This window comes from Callospermophilus lateralis, chromosome 5 (genome assembly GCF_048772815.1).
Source record: "Callospermophilus lateralis isolate mCalLat2 chromosome 5, mCalLat2.hap1, whole genome shotgun sequence".
NCBI lineage: Eukaryota > Metazoa > Chordata > Mammalia > Rodentia > Sciuridae > Callospermophilus > Callospermophilus lateralis.
The window spans coordinates 71,631,137-71,650,031 of record NC_135309.1 but is presented as its reverse complement, the minus strand read 5'-3'; the positions used below and the strand labels follow the sequence as shown (position 1 = coordinate 71,650,031).

The 18,895-nt window shown below is 37.9% G+C and overlaps 1 protein-coding gene across 2 annotated transcripts in view; it reads right to left on the bottom strand.

Moving 5' to 3' along the window:
- Diaph1 (diaphanous related formin 1) overlaps positions 1 to 18,895 on the bottom strand; it is a 95,108-nt gene that overhangs the window by 51,156 nt on the left and 25,057 nt on the right. Inside the window, exons 2-18 of one of the 2 annotated variants that reach the window (XM_076856821.2) lie at positions 16,218 to 16,244; positions 14,584 to 14,739; positions 14,145 to 14,246; positions 13,439 to 13,569; positions 13,172 to 13,258; positions 12,304 to 12,367; positions 11,521 to 11,660; positions 9,534 to 9,642; positions 8,971 to 9,081; positions 8,681 to 8,799; positions 7,953 to 8,069; positions 7,096 to 7,211; positions 6,512 to 6,576; positions 5,366 to 5,545; positions 3,886 to 4,629; positions 1,893 to 2,007; positions 1,398 to 1,406 (exon numbers count right to left, since the gene is read on the bottom strand). In XM_076856821.2, the coding sequence (XP_076712936.2) occupies positions 1,398 to 1,406; positions 1,893 to 2,007; positions 3,886 to 4,629; positions 5,366 to 5,545; positions 6,512 to 6,576; positions 7,096 to 7,211; positions 7,953 to 8,069; positions 8,681 to 8,799; positions 8,971 to 9,081; positions 9,534 to 9,642; positions 11,521 to 11,660; positions 12,304 to 12,367; positions 13,172 to 13,258; positions 13,439 to 13,569; positions 14,145 to 14,246; positions 14,584 to 14,739; positions 16,218 to 16,244 (2,392 nt within the window). The remainder of the gene's footprint in view (positions 1 to 1,397; positions 1,407 to 1,892; positions 2,008 to 3,885; positions 4,630 to 5,365; positions 5,546 to 6,511; positions 6,577 to 7,095; positions 7,212 to 7,952; positions 8,070 to 8,680; positions 8,800 to 8,970; positions 9,082 to 9,533; positions 9,643 to 11,520; positions 11,661 to 12,303; positions 12,368 to 13,171; positions 13,259 to 13,438; positions 13,570 to 14,144; positions 14,247 to 14,583; positions 14,740 to 16,217; positions 16,245 to 18,895) is intronic. The other variant, XM_076856822.2, reaches the window with a different exon arrangement.

Here is an 18,895-nt window from a genome sequence, read left to right as displayed (position 1 = left end):
TAAAAAAAATCATTTGATTTTGACTTTTACTGTCAACTACTCTTTGTTAATAAATTAGAGCAGTATAAGTGGTCACCACCATGTTTTTTTAACTAAGAGTGTAGAAGTAATTTCCTAAGGCTAGACTTTGGCATGGAAGGTGATAAATGTCAGAAGAAATGGCCACTTTGCCTTGAATGATAGGAAAAAGGATAGGCTTGAACATTGTGATCTTTCACTTCTATGACAGAAACACACATATAACTGGGAGTGACCAAAGGTGCCTAGCACTCTGTTAGGTTCCTTATTAGAACAAAGTGCAACCTGGTTCCTAACTAAAAATAATAATTGTTTTTAAAAATGCTACTTCCTGGGATAGAAGGAAACAGGGAAAAGAAATATGCCAAAGTTGCTCTTAATTTTCATCACTAGTGTCATGATTAACCTTCAAGTAAATAATAATGCTAACTAATGAGGGAAATACAAAATTATTAGTCTGTAATTGTGATACATGACAAAATCTTTCAAATATTGGGTCTCTCAGGAAATGAGAAGTGTCCCATCATAAAGCAGAACAAAATCACAAGAATTAGAAAGTGAAGATAACAAAGTGGATCAGTTCTTCTAAAATGAAAGAAGGAGTCTGAGGCAGGAGGATCACAAGTTCAAAGCCAACCTCAGTCACTCAGCAATGCCTTGAGTAACTTAGCAAGACCCTGTCTCAAAAAAATAAAAGGGTTGGAGATGTGGCTCAGTGGTTAACCACTGGGTTCAATCCCTGGTACCAAAAAATAAATAAAAATAGAGGGAAGACATGAAGGTTAAAAAAAGATAAGAGTTTACTATAGAAACAATGAACTGTAAGTCAATGGGAAAGCTGTCTATATATGCTACAGAATAGAGACTATACACATCTACCTGTCTCATAAGGCTTCACTGCAGTTTAAATGGGGTAGTAAAAGTGTTAAAGCACTTTGAAAACTGTAAAATGCAACATATATATGTAAGGTAATGGTGATAATACTTACTTAAATTGTCCCTCACCTTCCAAAGAAAGAACAGTATGTGAGAGCTTTAACTTAAAATAACTTTTTCCCTATAGTCAACACCATAGCTACTGGTATTTTGGAACTCTAGGGAAAAAAAAAAATCTAGCAAAAAAAGAAATTAAGTCTTAATCTTTGATATCAGTTTTTGTAGTTGTAGATGGACAGCAAGACTTTATTTTATTTGTTTATTTTTATGTGGTGCTGAGGTTCGAATCCAGTGCCTCACACATGCTAGGCAAGCGCTCTTCCACTGAGCTACAGTCCCAGCCCTGGTATCAGTTTTTTAAAGAGAAAAATCTGTTACATTTGTTTCATTTTTTCTCTCTAATACTCAAGAGACCCAAATAAAAGGCTCTTCTGTATTCTTACCTTTGGAAGCTACAGGAGCGAACGGTGAAGGAGAAGTAAGCATCAGATATTGGAAAAAAAAATAGAAAGAGATTACACATTGTGTTTTATTATCATAGACTATCGCTCAGCCACCCAACCTGTTAAAACTCTCGCCAATCCTTACTGGATTAAGTACTCAAGTATGGAAATGGCACCATAAGGCAGTACAACGGTTCATTCAAGAGTACCATCAAAACAGGCCCAAACTGAGCTTCTGAAAGCTTAATCTTATATTCCCACAAGTTATACTGACACAGAATGCCTACATGCAACAGGTTTCTTTCCCCAATCCAGTAAACACATCTAATTTTGTTCTGATTAGGAAAACCCATCTCTCTTCTACCCAACACTCTCTTTCCCCTCTAACCCAGGGAAGGGAAGAGAATGAGGAATCTAGGAAGAGAATGGGAAATTTAACTTAAGTGACACCTAAGCACTATACTAGACCTTGACATTAAAGAGGAAGGTACTCACTCTTGGTCTGGGCAGAGAAGGTAAGAGTAAGTTTGGCAAAAAGTTCATTGTTCTCAAAGCGGTCCTCCTTCACCTTTGTCCAGAAGCAGTCCTGGGAAAGGTCCTCAGCCACAAACTGTGGGGATACAGGCAGGGAGGGGTTAAAGAGTTACTAATCTGAGGCCTAAACTTTCCATCCTAGAAAACTAATGAAGATGCAAAAGAAGCATCTAGCTAGTTATCAACAACCTTTTACTCCAATAAGACTAACCTAAAACACAGATAACAGCTGTAATCTGTGGTGGGATCAGATGATGTTTCCAGTTTGTTCACTGGTGATTATTCAAGAACTAGATTTGGTTATGCTACTCTTCCTCCTTCTTATCCCAAATCTTCAAGTTCAGAAGTACTCTATATTTTAATAATCCATATGCCTAACTTCATTTTAACTTAGTTTCTGGGAGAAAAAGGCTAACTCAAAAATTATAGGAATCTCAAACACATTATGAGCCATGTTTGCATGGTCTGTGTATAACTCTTTTCTTGGGAGTGAGAGTGAAACAGCTCAATTTCAGTCATTTGCAGACTGGTGAAATTACTAGTGTCTACTGTCCAACTGTCACGGTACTCATATCCTCAAAGAAAAGGCAAAACAAAAAAATTGTTTTTAGCTTAAGAATAAGTTTAGTTAGGATAAATTCAGAGTCAAAGCTCACAGAACTTTCCAGGATAATGTCTGAAATACAGGACATGTTGAATAAACATAAGCAGAAGTGGAACTTGAAGGTGGATAAATGAGAGCCATGATGAAGGGAAGCCTACCCATGCACAAAATACAAAGCAGGAAATTGAAATGATTTTGGTACTGGGGATTGAACCCAGGGGCCCTTTACCGAGGAGCTACATCCCTAGCCCTTATAATTTATTTTGAGACAGGATCTCTCTAGATTGCTGAGGTTGCCCAGGTTGCCCTTGAATTTGCCATTCTCTATTCTTCTGCCTCATCCTTCCAAGCTACTGAGATTATAAGTATGTACCATTACACCCAGCCCTGAAGTGATTTCTTAAGATCTGATGAATTGGATATGGTGGCTGTAAGGAGCACCTGCCATAGACATGCTGGAACTCACTAAGTTGCTGGCCATAAGGAACAGCAGCCATTGAACTGCTTAGTCATGTCTGCTTGCAACTGATAAAGAGCTTTAAGGGGCACTAGCCATAGGCATGCTTAGCAATGACTGGTTATAATTGATAGGGAGTATAGCTCCATGCACATGCACAAAGAACATACCCAGCTGTAATTACATCACCTCACTGGACAAAACCAATGGACATTGACTTTCAGTGGGTGTAACCAATCACCAACGTACACCACCAATTTAGAACTGTATTTAAATGGCTTATCCTGTCACATTGAAGAATTTTGCTCCTGGGACATCGCCTTGCAGTCTTTGCCTGAAATGACTCCACTATTCCCCAATGTCCAGCCACTGGCTGGAGAGAAGCACGATACAAGGACAACATCTGCTCTTTGGCTAAGAGAAGTTGTGTGGTTTCAGAGGTATTTTGGAGCTCGTGGTTGCCCTAGGATTGTGTGATTTGCTTATAGTATTTAATTAGTTTACACTGAATGCTAGATGGGGTGCTCCAGCACACCCAACACCATTTACATTAATTGTTTATATCTAATGTTTGGTGTGATCGAATATATGCTTGCATTTAAAGACAATCTGCCTCTGAGTAATTATTAATAGCGCCGCTTGCCACAAAGTGGCACACACCTGTAATCCCAGCAACTTGGGAGGCTGAGATAGGAGAATCACAAGTTCAAGGCAAGCTTCAGTAACTCAATGGGGCACTAAGGAACTCAGTGAGACCCTGTATCAACATAAAAAATATAAAAAAGGGCTAGGGATGTGGCTCAGTGGTTAAGTGCCCTTGGGTTCAATCCCTGATATCAAAAAAATTTAAAAATTTAAAAAAATTTACTGATGAAATGAATAGAAACTCTCACCTTAGACCAGTTAGGCCTCCGGAGCTGCACCTCTGGCTTATAAATCTTTTTGGGAGTTAATCCAAATGGCAGAACTGGGGCTGCTGGTACCCCAAATCCAAAGGGAGGAGGCGGAGGCAAACCCATTCCAGGTGGAGGTGGAGGAATGCCAGGGCCACCAGGAAATGGAGGTGGTGGAGGGATTCCAGGACCACCAGGAAGAGGAGGAGGGGGAGGTGGCATTCCTGGTCCTCCAGGCAAGGGAGGAGGTGGGGGGATGCAAGCACCCCCAGGTAAGGGAGGTGGTGGAGGGATGCTAGTACTTCCAGGCAATGGAGGTGGTGGGGGAATGCCAGCACCTCCAGGCAAGGGAGGTGGAGGGGGGATGCCAGCACCTCCAGGCAAGGGAGGTGGAGGGGGGATGCCAGCACCTCCAGGCAAGGGAGGTGGAGGGGGGATGCCAGCACCTCCAGGCAAAGGAGGGGGTGGAGGGATGCAAACAATTCCAGGCAAAGGAGGAGCAGGTGGAGGTGGAGGAGGAAAAATGGTAGCATCTCCAGGAAGAGGAGGTGGGGGTGGTATACTAACCCCTCCTGATAAAGGAGGGGCTGGAGGTGGAATAACTGTGCCAGAGTCACCAGGTAGAGGAGGGGCAGGAGGAACAGTGGCACTACTAGGAACAGAAGGAGCTATAGCAACAACTGAGGCAGAGAGAGAAGCCATTTCTTTCTTGGCATCTTCCAGTTCTTTTGACAGCTTGGCAACCTACAGAAACAACACTTATAAGAATACTTGTCACCCCATTTCAGGGACTACGGGGGAACCTAAGAAACTACTTAACCCAAATTTCTCATTTTACATATGGAAGGACTGGGAGGAGTTCAACAGTCTACATGATTTGCCTAAAGTTACACAGCCATTTAGTGACAAAGCCAAACCCAGAACTCAATTCATGTTCTTAGCTGAGTATGCTTTGTAGTAAAAAACACAACTTCAACTCTTAGTTTAACTCTGATTATAAAATGCAGAGGTCAAGCAAATAAAATATAATAAAATATTATAAAATATTCTAGTTATATCCAAGGTGCTATAAGGCAATTATAGAACTACATAAGTGATCAAAAAATCAGATATTACAGATCACTTAAATATTTATAAAACTACAGTGAGGATAACTCTGTCCACTGATGATTAAAATAAGGGAAAACTAACAAATAAAGAGTTTAATTTTTACTCCTAAAAATTTATTAGAAGTCTATTACCTTTATTTATGGGTAGAATTGTGTAACTCATTTTATTCTTGGTTTTTCTATGTTTTCTAAATGTTTTGTTGTATATATTATTTACTACCCAAACAAAACTAAAAGCAGTAAATGATTTTTAAGATATGCACCATTTAACTACATTATCTATTAGCTGCCACCTCCCTAGGAGTGAGATGACTGGCTCCTGTCCCAAGACGTGAGCTGATAGCAGTAACAGTCCTTTGCTCAGAAGTTACCTCTCCTGTGAGCTGGGACACCTCTGCTTCAAGGTCTTGTTTCTCTATGGCAATTTGTTGCTTTTCAGAATCCAGTGCATCCTTTTCTCCCTGAAGATCCTGAAGTTTCTGCTCGAAGTCACTTTCCATCTTTTTCATTTCTACTTGTAGCTCATGTCGGGCTGTTAACTCTGAGTCCAGCTAATGAAGAAAGCAATTAGGTTCGCAATTAGGCTCCCCAAAAACTCTTCATCCAATTAAGAAGCCCACGTGTTATTCCCCATAAATTGGTATTTTGTGCCAGTACTTGCTCTGCAGAGTTCACTAACTCTATATATCAGGCAATATATGGGGGGAAAAAGCACTATAATTTTGGCCTTAAAGTCAAGGATAAAAGACAGGAGAACTAAAGATCCTTTAATAGTCTTCCTACTTTCACAGTTTAACAAAACAAAACCCTGGGCTGGGGTTGTGGCTCAGTGGTAAAGCGATCGCGATCACCTTGCTTGTGTGAGGCCCTGGGTTTGATCCTCAGCACCAAATAAAAATAAATAAAATAAAGGTATTGTGTCCAACTACAACTAAAAAATGAATATTAAAAAAAAAAAAAGATTGTATTTAGAAAAACACAAAACAAAATCTTAAGATTTGAAAGATCTTTAACCAACCTACTAGTAAGGGGTCTCCAGGATTCCACAGTCACTAGAATATAAAAATCTATCAACTATAATAGGAGTCCTTAACAATCAAAGAGAAAAAGAGAACTCAAACATATTCCAGTTCCTATTATTCTAGGGATAAGAGACCTGAGATGCCAAACAAATCTGAAAGTGCCATCACTATTATTCCATAGTATCATCTATCGTTCCTGTCCTTCAAGGGCTGTGCAAGCTCACCTTCAGCTCCTCCTGTTCACATCCATTAACCCCTACTCCAATGACTAACCTATACTGAAAAGATGTAACCTAAAGACTATTAGATGCTGAGTATTTTCAAATATGAACAAAAATTGTCTTGCATGTTAGAAAAATAATAACCCTCATTCAAAAGAAAGATATACTTTAAAGTGGATAAAACAATTTGGGGGTGGGGGCATAAAGCTAGAGATCAAACTCAGGACCTTGTGAGTGCTAGGCAGGTAGTCTACCACTGATCCCACAAACGCACCTTTTTTTCCAGCTCTGTAGCTTTGGCTTCAGATTTCTCCACTTTTGTTTTATCAATCATTTGATCTGGGGGGGAAAAAAGGTCAGTAAATGAAGTTCCCAGTTGTCTTGGTTTCCTTCTCATTCCTAAGCCTTTTAATAACCAAATAGACAGAAGACTGCTCTTTGGTGTATCTGTATTATCCTTACTGTTCAGCACTAGTCCAAGAAATAGGACTTTTAGATAAGTTCAACCTATAATTTCTCAATGCAAAGCAAGGCTAACATGCTGGGTGGCATGAAGAATGCCTGAATTATATTTATGAAACTCTGAAACCAGCAAGTATCACAGATGATAGGTGAAGTCCCTACAAAAAACTGATGTATGAGAAAGGACAGGATGTTAGATTTATGTAGAAATATGTTAAACATAAGGACTGTACATTCCTAACAAAGATGTTGGTTATGACCTAAGAAAGGACAAAAATGGAAATATCTGGGGAACAGAAAGATTTCTTCTCTGAAATTATCATTGACAGAAAGATGCAAAATGAAAAGTAAAAGCAATGGATGCTTTAAGGAACTGGATAGAAGAGTATACTTAACCAATCAATCCCTCGATATCAATCTGGAGGTGCCGGCATTTGAAATCAGGATCAGCTCCATTCTTATGAAGAACTATCTGGGAGATACATTCTTCAATCAACTTATAGTACTGTGGTCTGCAGAAGAATCAGAACAGACAGAGTTATCAAATGGAAGTCAAAGGATAATTTTCAGAAGTATTCAGGATCAAGAAAAGTAAACTGACAATAGAAAGACTTAAGGATATGTGTTCTAAAAAAGAACTTTTCGTAAAGTTAATGGAAGCACCTCTGCCGTGCTGTAAGAAATCCCCCTTCTTTCATGTCAGCTCCCACCCTTCCTATTCCAGATAATCAACTTCTTATGGGGAGGGGATGTAGCTCAGTGGCAGAGTATGTAAAAGTCCTGGAGTCAACCTCTAGCACTGTGGGGGAAAAAAGTTCTTTCCATCTGCCTCCAAGTGCCAATACTTTCCCACTTAAATGTTCAGGCTTGATCCCTCTCTATAATGAACAGTGCTACTGTTGAATTTCCACTTCCAGGTAACAAGAAAGATTTTAAATTACAAACTCCCTTTGTTATCCTCACCCTATTTACTCCCTTCCAAAAGGAAGGGTATTTTATTTATTTATTGTTTATTGTTTATTTTTCTTCTTTGGTGGGAAAGGTATTTCAATTTATATACTCTGGCCTTTTCCACAGGGATGCCTTTCAGTTGGGTTAAAGGGGTTACTGATGGCTTCATCTGTGACTAATAAACCAGAATCCAGTCTTTCTTTCTCTTCTTTTTCCTTTTACAGGACAGTCTTTGAATTTTAGGATTCTGCTCTTTCCATTTAAGCTCATATTCAAAACTTCCCATAGGCACACCATCTTACCTGGCCTCATAGTCATTTCGGACCAACAGCAGGTGCTGAAGAATGGACAGGAAGTGTGGCTCTGCCTTTGAGTCCTTCACTGTGTTTAATAGAATCTGGAAGACTTCGCTAAAGTCAGTGGAAAAGGAACAGGCTAAGGAAAGCAAAAATTTAGAAACTGTATTGGACAGATGGCTTGCTCAGTTTTGGGAGAAATAAAGGAAAAGAAACAAGATGCCACTTCTACTTTAATAATGGCTGTTCCTCCCATTAATATTACCAGAAACTTTAAGTTCCTTTGGTTAAGGATAGTACTTTAAAGGGACTGAGAATTCCTAGTACTTGGCTTAAAGATCAAGCAGTAGACAGAAACTAAAAATACAACTACCTCAAAGTCCCTTGTGGCACATACTAATAGTTAACCAAATTAATCCTTCAGCCCAAACATATCTAAAGTCAGCTCTACATCTCAGTGGGCTAAGCTATCATGTTCTAGGAAGTTTAAAGTGATTTTGATGGCTGTCCATGTTGAACAACGCTCAGACCACCTTTATTGACTTCCCTAGTCTATACTGAAGTAAATAAACCCAACAGTAATAAAAAGACACATGCCTTATTTACTGAGAAGACACATCAGCCTCATGCCTTGTACTGAATCATCTCCCAGATCATTCCATATGAGGGTCTGTAACTGAATGCAATGAATGTTTCATCTGTCCCAAGACTCTGTCCAGTGAACAAAAGGATATTCCATCTCCATGCGAATGTCATCTAGCCGTCCCTTCAGATCATAGGAATCTTCTTCCCCTTGTTCATCAAACACATTTAGTTGCACTCTCATATCATCATTTTCAATCTCTCGAAGGTCCTGTCAATAACAAAAGTAGAAGTGAGGGAATCCAAAAGTGTCTCATGTGGCTAGAAACCAACACCTTTCAACTTGGTTTTTAAGTTTAAAACCAGTAATCCTGGGAATGACTGAGGCTGTAAGAGCAGGAAGGAACCAGCCCAGACTTTCTAATGAAGTGTTGTCTCTTACCTGCAACACCTGATGCAGCCCTAATCGCATCAGTTCACTTCTAATGTGAACTCGGAAGTCAAGTTCTTCAGCTGGAGTGATGAGAGCATTGATCAGCTGTAGACATCCCACCTAAAAAAAAAAAAAAAAAAAAAAAAAAGTTCAGTAGCTATGTCAATGGTAACTACTACAGCTCAAGACTCCATCCTCTTTACATGCACTCCAGGACTCCCAAATAAAACCCAGAAGGTGTTATACAAAAACTATGGGAACAACCTTTCTACTACAGCAGAAACCTAGTTGAACACAGGCCTTGAGACCTCAGAAATATAAATGATTCCAAGGATATGACAGTATATGTTATTGGAAAACCTTGGTTTTACTAATGTACAAATAGATATCTTGCTTTTTTTCAATCTCACAATGAAGAAAGTTCTTTCTTTGACTTCTTAGAGAAAAGGTTGTATCATTTTCCCTTCAGAACAATTTTTCAAATGTAAAATATATTGTTGGAAAATACTCCACATAAGATGAGGTCTTTCCATCTTGAATTCTAATCTTGGGCTTAGTTTCAAGGGGTATACCTTGAGTGCAATGGAGGTCCCACTTTTTAATCCATCCAACAGCGGCTGGAAACGTTCCACCTCATCCATCTCAGCTCTTTCTGTCATTGCCTCCAAAACCCTTTCATTCCTGCTCAAGAAAAAGGAAAGGGAGGGTCCTGCCAGGTGCTCTAACACGTTATGGGTAAATAACACAGGGCACAGACCAGTTAGAAAGCATCATTAATGCTTTAGATTTCTCCAATTATCTCTTGTCACTCCTAGAACAGGAGTCAGAATCTGCTAAAAACTATAAGCCATTTCTTCAGAAAAATCTATTTCCTAAAATCCAATCCAGGACTCCTATCCATGAATACCAAATTAAAGACCCATATTATGAGTTATAAATTGGTTCAACTTTTTGAGAGACATTTAATAGTACTATTCAAGGTCTAATGCACACAATGTTTAGCCTACTTCTAAAGATAAGTTACAACCTATTAGATGTAAACATGAAAATATGTATAAGGATATTTCTTATAGCATAATTTTTAATAGCAAAATTCTTATCTCCTAGACCAACAACCAGAACCTGATTTAGTCCACCTAAAAGTCTAACAATGGGAGTGTTATTAAATAAATTATGGGACATACATAATATGCTAAATGGCCATTAAATATAATAAGATAAATCTATAAATACTGACAAAGAAGTACTGTTAAATAAATAAAAAGAAACAAGCTGAAAAGCATGATTTAACTTTTGTTAAACCCGTTCTCAAAAAAAAAAAAAATCTATTCTATACATGCAGTTGGTTTTACAGACATAAACCATCACTCCTCACCTCTTTTGGGGTGGGAGAAGATGATCCAAAATCAAGAAAATGTAATATGCTTGTGCTTTGAAAAACCATTAACAGTGTAATTTCTGTAGAATAGGACTTGGTGGTTGAAAGAGGATGTTAAATTTTACTTTATATATTTCTTCATTTGAATTTTTAAGATAATATTGTGCTAATTCTGAATTAACAAAATAGTACATAAAACAGAACAAAACAAAAATGTCCTGGGCAAAACAGACATTAATGCAGAGGCAACAGATACCCTGATGACCAATGGCACACTGAGGATAGGAATCTTTCCTAAATACAGATGGACTGAAATGCTTGACCTTATGTTTCAGATTTCAGATTTTTTCAGACTTTGAAATATTTAAGTATATACGAGAGTTATCTTAGGAATGAGATAGATAGAAGTCTAAACACAAAATTTATTTATGCTTCATATATACCTTATACACATAGATGAAGTTAATTTCAAAATAATACTTTAAATAATTTTGTGCACAAAATAAAGTTTTATGGTATGAGATTTTCTACTTGGGGATGTCATGATGGTACTCGAAAAAGTTTCAGTTTGGAGCATTTTGGGTATTCAGATTAGGAATGTGCGATCTATATTAAAATTCTTAGCACAGTGGTACATGCCTATAATCCCAGCTACTTAGGAGGCTGAGGTAGGAGGATTACAAATTCAAGGCCAACCTGAGCAATATTAGTAAGGTCTTTTCTCAAAATAAAAAATTTAAAGGGTTGGGGATGTAACGTGTGATATAACACTGCTGGATTTAATCTCTAGTACTAGGAAAAAAAGATTCTCAGTGTTCACTTCTGATAAGAAATATGGTCTTGCTGAGTGCAGTGGGGTACATGTATAATCCCAGTGGCTCAGGAGACTGAGGAAGGAGGAATGCAAGTTCAAAGCCAGCTTCAGCAACTCAGTGAGGCCCTAAGCAACTTAGTGAGACCCTGTCTCAACGTAAAAAAAGTTAAAAAGGGTTAGGGATGTGGCTCAGTGGTTGAGAGCCTCTGGGTTCAACCCCTGGTACCAAAATAAATAAACAAACAAAAGAAATACGGTCTTAGCTAGTATTTAAGACCAAGAGAATATCTAAACAACTCAATTTTCCTCTACACTAAACAGATGATAAAAATGAGAATGGACAAAAGAAGTAACTCTAATCACATACATGTCCTCTGGTTGTGGTAGAATACAAAGAGCAGAAAGCAGTTTAGCTGCATCAATCATCATGTTGGGAACAGCGGGATCCATGGCTCTGACCAGCAGTAAAATTCCTTCTTCTGTCTCCAACATGGTTTTGATTCCAAACTGGTAGGACAAAAACAGAGAAGGAGATTTAAAGATAACAGCATCAGTTAGGCAAGATAGCACATGCCTGTAATCCTACCTGCAATCCCAGAACTCAGGAGACTACTTTACCACTGAGCTATATCCCCATTCTTGAGTATCTCAAACAACAGAAATTTATTGTCTCACAGTTCTGGCTAGAAGTCCAAGATCAGATGTTAGCAGGGTTTGTTTCTTTGAAGACTGAGGGAGAATGTTTCATGCCTTCTCTTGTAGTTTCTGGTAGCTTATTGGAATCTTTGACTTTTGCTAAGTTGCTTAGGGCCTTGCTAAGTTACTAAGGCTGGCTTTGAACTTTCGATCCTTCAGCCTCAGCCTCCTGAGATGCTGGGATTACAGGTGTGTGCCACTATACCTTTATAATGGTGTGCCACCATTCTTTATAGTATCCCAATTCAAGAGAATAATTATAGATTACATTCTGAAACAAATTAGAGCTGGGAAAAAAGGTCCATGGAAATATGTACATGTGGCAATGAATAACAGATTCAGTACTAAAAGGGACAACCTCATTTTTCTACTTCCACTTGGGGTTTGCCAAGAGAAGAGAACAAATGGAGGTCCAGATGAGGACTGGAAGGAGAAGGGGAAAAAAAAATCTTACCTTGTTGTTCATAAAAGCTTTCAAACAGCGAATGATCTCATGTTGGTTCCTGCTATCGTAGCTCCTGTATGTAGAAGACATAATCAGTGAAGTCTCTTTATTCTACATCCCTTTCCCAATTGACTTTTTAACCTTGCAAATAAGGATCTTAGGAATATCTCCAACTAATAGCCAAGTAAAGTCCAGCACACAGCACTTAGCCCAGAAACACTGACACAAGTAAGTAGATGAAGAGGGATCCCCATCATAAAAGACCTTTGGCTGTAATCCAAGAATTTATTATTACATTATAACTTATCCTTTAACTCTTTCTAGGCTTCTAAGTGCTAAATTCTATCAGGATAACATCCTGATGCTTGCCCCACTACTTAAAAGATTTCAAATCTGAGAAGGTACATGTAGGAGGTCCTGGCCCTGTATTATTTTTGTCTCAGAAAGAGTCTAGGAGGTAAAGAGGTCACTTTGGCTCAGTCTGGTTTCCAAGGTAGCCTAACACAGTCCACGTTATTCCCAAATTATTCCAATCACGAAGACTGTTGTAAAGGTAGTCCCAAGCTGATCAAGTATATTTTAAGACACCATATGGGATATGACCCAGACTAGATCACTCTGGAGAAAATCAGATCCTACTTCCAGACTGAAAAAGGGGGAGATAAGTAATCTTAAGTGTATATATCTCATTCATCATGAAATTCCAAGTTCCTCATCCTTTGCCTATAATTATGATCATCATTCATCCACTGGTCACCCCACAACAAAAACCATTCTCAGCTAACAGTATATGCTCCTAGTCTATACATTTAACTGTTATTATTCTATAACCCTATAACCCTCCACCTTGAGGATGCAAAGACCTGGAATTTCTTACCCAGCAGTCTCCTCTTTCTCATCGTGAAGTCGTTTGAGGATGTCTAATAAAGAGGTCAGACCTTCAGCACCAAATGTTTGTACCCAACTATAAGAAAAAGACAGGGACAATGCAATATCAAATCAATAAATATTACTTCTTATTTATGATCAACTCTTTATTCCCAATTCAGATCATCCTTATATTTCCCGACTCCTTTGATCTTCAATCACACCAGTAAACTCTACTGTTGGGTTCCTACTCCTGTTAACTCCTCAGAACCCTCACCTGACAGGGTTGTTGTTGAGAGAGACACGAAGGGACTCCAGGCAGCTAAGCAGAGGCATATCCCGCAAGCCTGATCTCAACTCCTGAATGTACATCATGGCAGATCTAGAGCTCTCCTTTTGGCTCATGCCCTGGATAGGAGGCATACAGAGAAATTAAGCACTGACATAGTCATAAACTGGGGGCTAATATTAGTCAATACAGTTTAAATAACATGAGGGGCAGAAATCTATCAGACCACAAATTATGTGAGACTCAGAATTGTTCATCCCATTTCTTATACTTCATGAAAGTTTATATCATGCAAAAAGTATTTAAGAATGGTCACTCAGCCTGAATGTGTGGCACAAACTACAGGAGGCTGAAGCAGAAGGATTTCAAGTGCAAGGCCAGCCAGAGCAATTTGGCAAGATCCTTGCTTAAAATAAAATTCTGAAAAAATGCTGGGAGAATGTAGCTCTGAGTGGTAGAGTGCCTGCTAGCATTTGCAAGGCCCTGGGTTCAATCCCCACTACTGAAGGAGGGGAAAAAAAGAGTGGTAACTCAAATGAGAGTGTTAAAAAAAAAAAAAAAAAAAAGAGTAGGCTTATGTAATGGAATAAAACACAATTGACACAGACATAAAATGTTATATAAAATTAACAAAATAAACAGGTCCAAACTAAGGGCAGTCTCCCATGTCATGGGTACCTGCCCCAAGACTCACAGCCTTGGAAGTGTGCAAGTACTGGGACACCATCTCCCTCTTGATGACAATGTCCTTCTCTCTCAAAGGTTGCTGTTTCTCCTCATTCAGGTTCATATCCAGCTAGCAGAGGAAGAAAAAAAGAAAAATATAATTGCCTTAAATTCATTACAAGTTTTTAAGTGTTTAACGCTTATTACACTTAGTGATGAGTTCAGTACAATAAATGATTATTGAATAAATATGCTTTCAGGATTCCTAAAGATTTAAGCTATTATGACTGATAAAAATTCTTCAGATATAAATGTGGCTATTCTTTATATTAAAGCCTAAAATGCTTTAAAATAAGGGCTGATTAAGGGGACCATCCATTTTTTAAAAAAGCAAAAACAAACAAAACCCCCACCATGCTCATATATACATTTTTAGGAAAAATAACATTTTGAGGTGGGAAACTTACCAGCATCTGTTCAAAGAGAACTAGAACTTGCTCATCAGAAATATCCTGCAAGGACTGTGCTGTTGGGTCATCCCCATAAGAGGCAGAAGAATTTCTATGAGCAGAATTGGGTTTTTCCTTCTCCTTCTTAATTCTCATGCTAGTAAATCTCTCCAGCTGAGAAACAGAAAAAAGTATTATTAGTGCTCATTTTCATTTATACAACAAACTACACAACAAATAACCAATCCTTTCATCTCTTTCACATGCATGGTTTCCTTTGGCTCATGAATAGTTCAATACTCTTCTAACATGAAAAGAAGATATCAATTTTCCTCCTAATTTATCATACTGACTCTACTCTCATCTCTATCCAGAGATAAGAGGACTACAGTATAAAGACTTCAAGTTTCTCTATAAAAGGCAGGTTTGATCTTATTTCCCCAGCTATTCACCCCCACCTTAGGCATCTCAAATTTAATAAGGGGAATTGACAAAAAAAAAAAAAAAACAAAGCAAAACAAAAAACAACCTGCCACAACTAAAAGTTCTCATATTTCTAGAGTTTAAACACATTTCATCCACTACTTACTCATTTTTCACATACTCTATATCACAATTCATAGTGTTCTGCCATTTCTAAGACCTCTAGCAGCACAAAACTAAAAGTACCCCATGTATAAAACTATCTCAATAAAGTTCTCTTTGTTTCCTAATAATAAATGTGGCCAGGTGTCCAGAAAATTTCTCCCTGTGAGAGGTGAGTATGACGAGCTGGAGATGTGGCTCTGGTTAACATTTGCTTAGCATGCCCAAAGCCCTGGGTTTGATCCCTAATAGCACCAAAAAAAAAAAAAAAAAGGAAGAAGTAAAATATGACCATAGATTTTAAGATATTAAGTCATACAGGATAAATAAGTAAATGCCTTAAAGGCAGGAATCTTTCTCTTCTTTTTTTTTTTTTTTAAAGAGAGACGGGGAGAGAGAGAGAGAGAATTTTAATATTTTTATTTTTTAGTTATCGGCGTACACAACATCTTTGTTTGCATGTGGTGCTGAGGATCGAACCCGGGCCGCACGCATGCCAGGCGAGCGCGCTACCGCTTGAGCCACATCCCCAGCCCTCTCTTCTTCTTTTTCACATTCCAAGGAACTTGGGTTTAACGCAACTAAAGTTCAATATATGTTCTTCAAAATCCCCTTCGCATGACATCTAGTCAGGAAAAAATACACTGTCCTTTCAAGGTATATATGCCATCTCTCTGCCACACAAATGCTAACAAACTATTCCTCAGACCTCAAGTACAGATGTTCAAATTTAGAAGAGTAACCAATAAGCTGCATTTATCAGCTTAACCCATTTGAAAGTAACAGTAACCATCTTCAAGCATTGCGGAATTTCAAGTGATATGAGTGGCATCTAAACTGCAAATCAGCTTAGAGTTTAAAGACTATGCCTAACTTTGGAAGTTAATCAGTGTGCCAAGGAAATGCATGCAATGAGCCAAACATAGAGCAAAGGGTTAGGAAAAAGCCTTAGGGTGCTCTGAAATTAGCTCCCACATCACCATTATAAGTTAAAGAAAGTCAAATTTATGGAAACCAGTAAATATTATAGTATAAGAACATGCACATGCCAAACAAAATTTCCTTACCTCATCTGCCATGAGCCGCTTCAAAGTCTAGGAAATAGGAAAGAGGAGGAATAAGAGAAAAGAGATCAGTGAAATGCCAAGACACTTCCCAAACACCAGATGGGTTGGGGGAAAAAGGGAAGAAAAATAAACTGAGAGACTCTAAGCTACTTTCCACAACCTAAAAAATTTCTGCCAATGTATTTAGCACAGTCCCTTAGGTCAGTAGTAGAAAGAATTTGAAGAACACTAACATATGACTCTTAAAAAAAGTAAGATGGAGAACTGAACATACTCTAAATTCAATGACAAATAATTATGAAATGTGCCCAAAGTCATTAGTAAACAAGGAAATGCAACTTATAATCACAATGAGGTATCATTTTACCCTCTCGAGACTGCCAAAAACTTTCATGTCTATCTCGCTGTACAGCAACAGAGGATCTTACATATTGTGGGTGTTAATGTAAACTTCTGGGGCCACTCAGGAAAAGCAAATAGTGTTATCTATGAAATGTGCACATAAATTACAACTCAACATATCATTTTCTACATATATACTATGTTGAAAAGTGCATGTAAAAGTAGGAGGAAATGTGTTCATAGTCATACTATAAAATATCTAAAACAACAATACAAATGGCTATCAAGGGTAGAATGGACAAATAAACTAGTATATTGATACAATGAAAACAATTATGCAAAGTGAATGAACTTGTAACTACTCAAATATACTACTGAATCATTATTTCATTTACTTGAGCCTACAAACAAGTAAAACTACATTATATTATTTAGGATGTAAAATTAGGAAAGGAATGATTATCACAAATGTCAAAACAGTGGTTACTTAGGGTGAGTAGAAGAGCTGTGATTGGGGAAAGGACAAAGTGGCTTCTGAGTACTTACAATGTTCTATTTCTTAACAGGAAATACAAGGGTGGGTAGATGGGTGTTATAGTTTGAATCTATAAATGTCCCCCAAAGAGCTCATATGTTAGGCAATGTAACAATGTTCAGAGGTAAAAGCATTGGATTATAAGAGCTGTAGCCTCATCAGTGAATTAATACATTTGATAGATTAATATTTGAACTACTGGGTGGTAACTGTAAAACAAGTGGGACATGACTGGAGGAACTAGCTCACTGATGGTATAGCCTTGAGTATATGTGGCCCTGGCCCTACCTTTTCTCTGCTTCCTAGAGCAGACAACCCTCAGCCACACCCTTCCACCATGATGCAATGGCTTCATCTAGGGCCCAGAGCAATGGAGATAGCGGACCAGCTGACCATAGACTGAACATCTCAAATTGTGAACTCCTCTAATTGAATAGGTAGTTTTCCTTAGGTTTCCACAGTCATATATACTTGCCTATCTTGTAGCACTAGTTTTAGATTATAATTGTCTTTTTTTTAATTGTTGCCTCCTTTATACCCTTACAGATTATGTTCCTTAAGGGCAGAGCCTGAGATTTAGTCATTATTATTGCCTATGAAAAAATACTGTACACTAAAGCTACTTCCTTAAATTGTCAATCCCTAGAGAAGTCCTCAAAGTCTGTTCTACCTATTAATTGTATCAATGAAGAAACAGATACTCAGACAGGTGGAATAAATCATTAAAGTCACACAATTAGAGGCTGAGTTGGGTATTGAACTTAGGTCTCCAGATTCCAAAACCCCAAAAATCTTTGTATTCCCCAAATTCTTCGGTTTCTATTTCATGATCACCAACTCTTGCCTTTAGTTAAGAAAAATAAACACTCATTTTCATAAGAAGATACACCATTTCTCTTACTTTCCTGGGGCATCATTAGAAATATTTGATCCTTAAAAAAAAAATTATCCATATTTTAGTGCTCAATTTGGAGTGAGGATCACAAAAGTGACTGACTCAGAATAAAAGCTGCATTTTCTGAACTAGTCCAACAGAGGGCAGCAACAACCAACAAAGTGAAGCACAGTATAGGCAAAATTCTGTTTCAGAACCAAAAAAAAGGCCCCAGGAACAAGCCCAATTATTTGAAATGAAAACCTGCTGCTAAAGTATATTGAGGGCACATGATTTACTTATTTTATACTATGTATTTTTCCTCAAAGATTCTGTATATACTGTGTTTGGAAACAGCTTTGTTTAGTTTTTTTAATTGTATCATTTGTTGTTTGGCAGAAGTTCCTAGATCATGAGAAGTAAAGAAATTAAAAGTACTGTACTACAGGAAGAAAATCCTACTGAGGCTGTATTTGTGCCCTGTGCTTCAGACATCCAAACTTTTTTATAGTCTCTAATCATCCTTCCTCTAAATGCTTCTACTTTCACCACTCTCCTTGTTGGCTGTCAATTTTTTTCTGCTGTGAAAACCAAACTCTTGTAATGCCTCACTTCCTGTCCCTCCTATGGAGTCCTCCACTAAATACTATCACTAAAACCTTTAACTACAAATATAGACACTAAAGGAAGCATAAATACTGAATTAATTTTTAAAACATCAAAATTAGCTCATGACTACAGATAAATAAGAACCTCTAGGTAAAAGATGGCATTAAACCAAAGTATCTAATTTCTCCTCTTCTTAAAACCCCACTAAATCTACAGGAAAGGGATTTTCAGAAAGAAAGAAATAACGGGAGGAAAGAGCCTACAAGGTTGGAAAGAACAAAAGAAATTTCAGCCAGTTTTGAAGCTGGGGCATTAAAA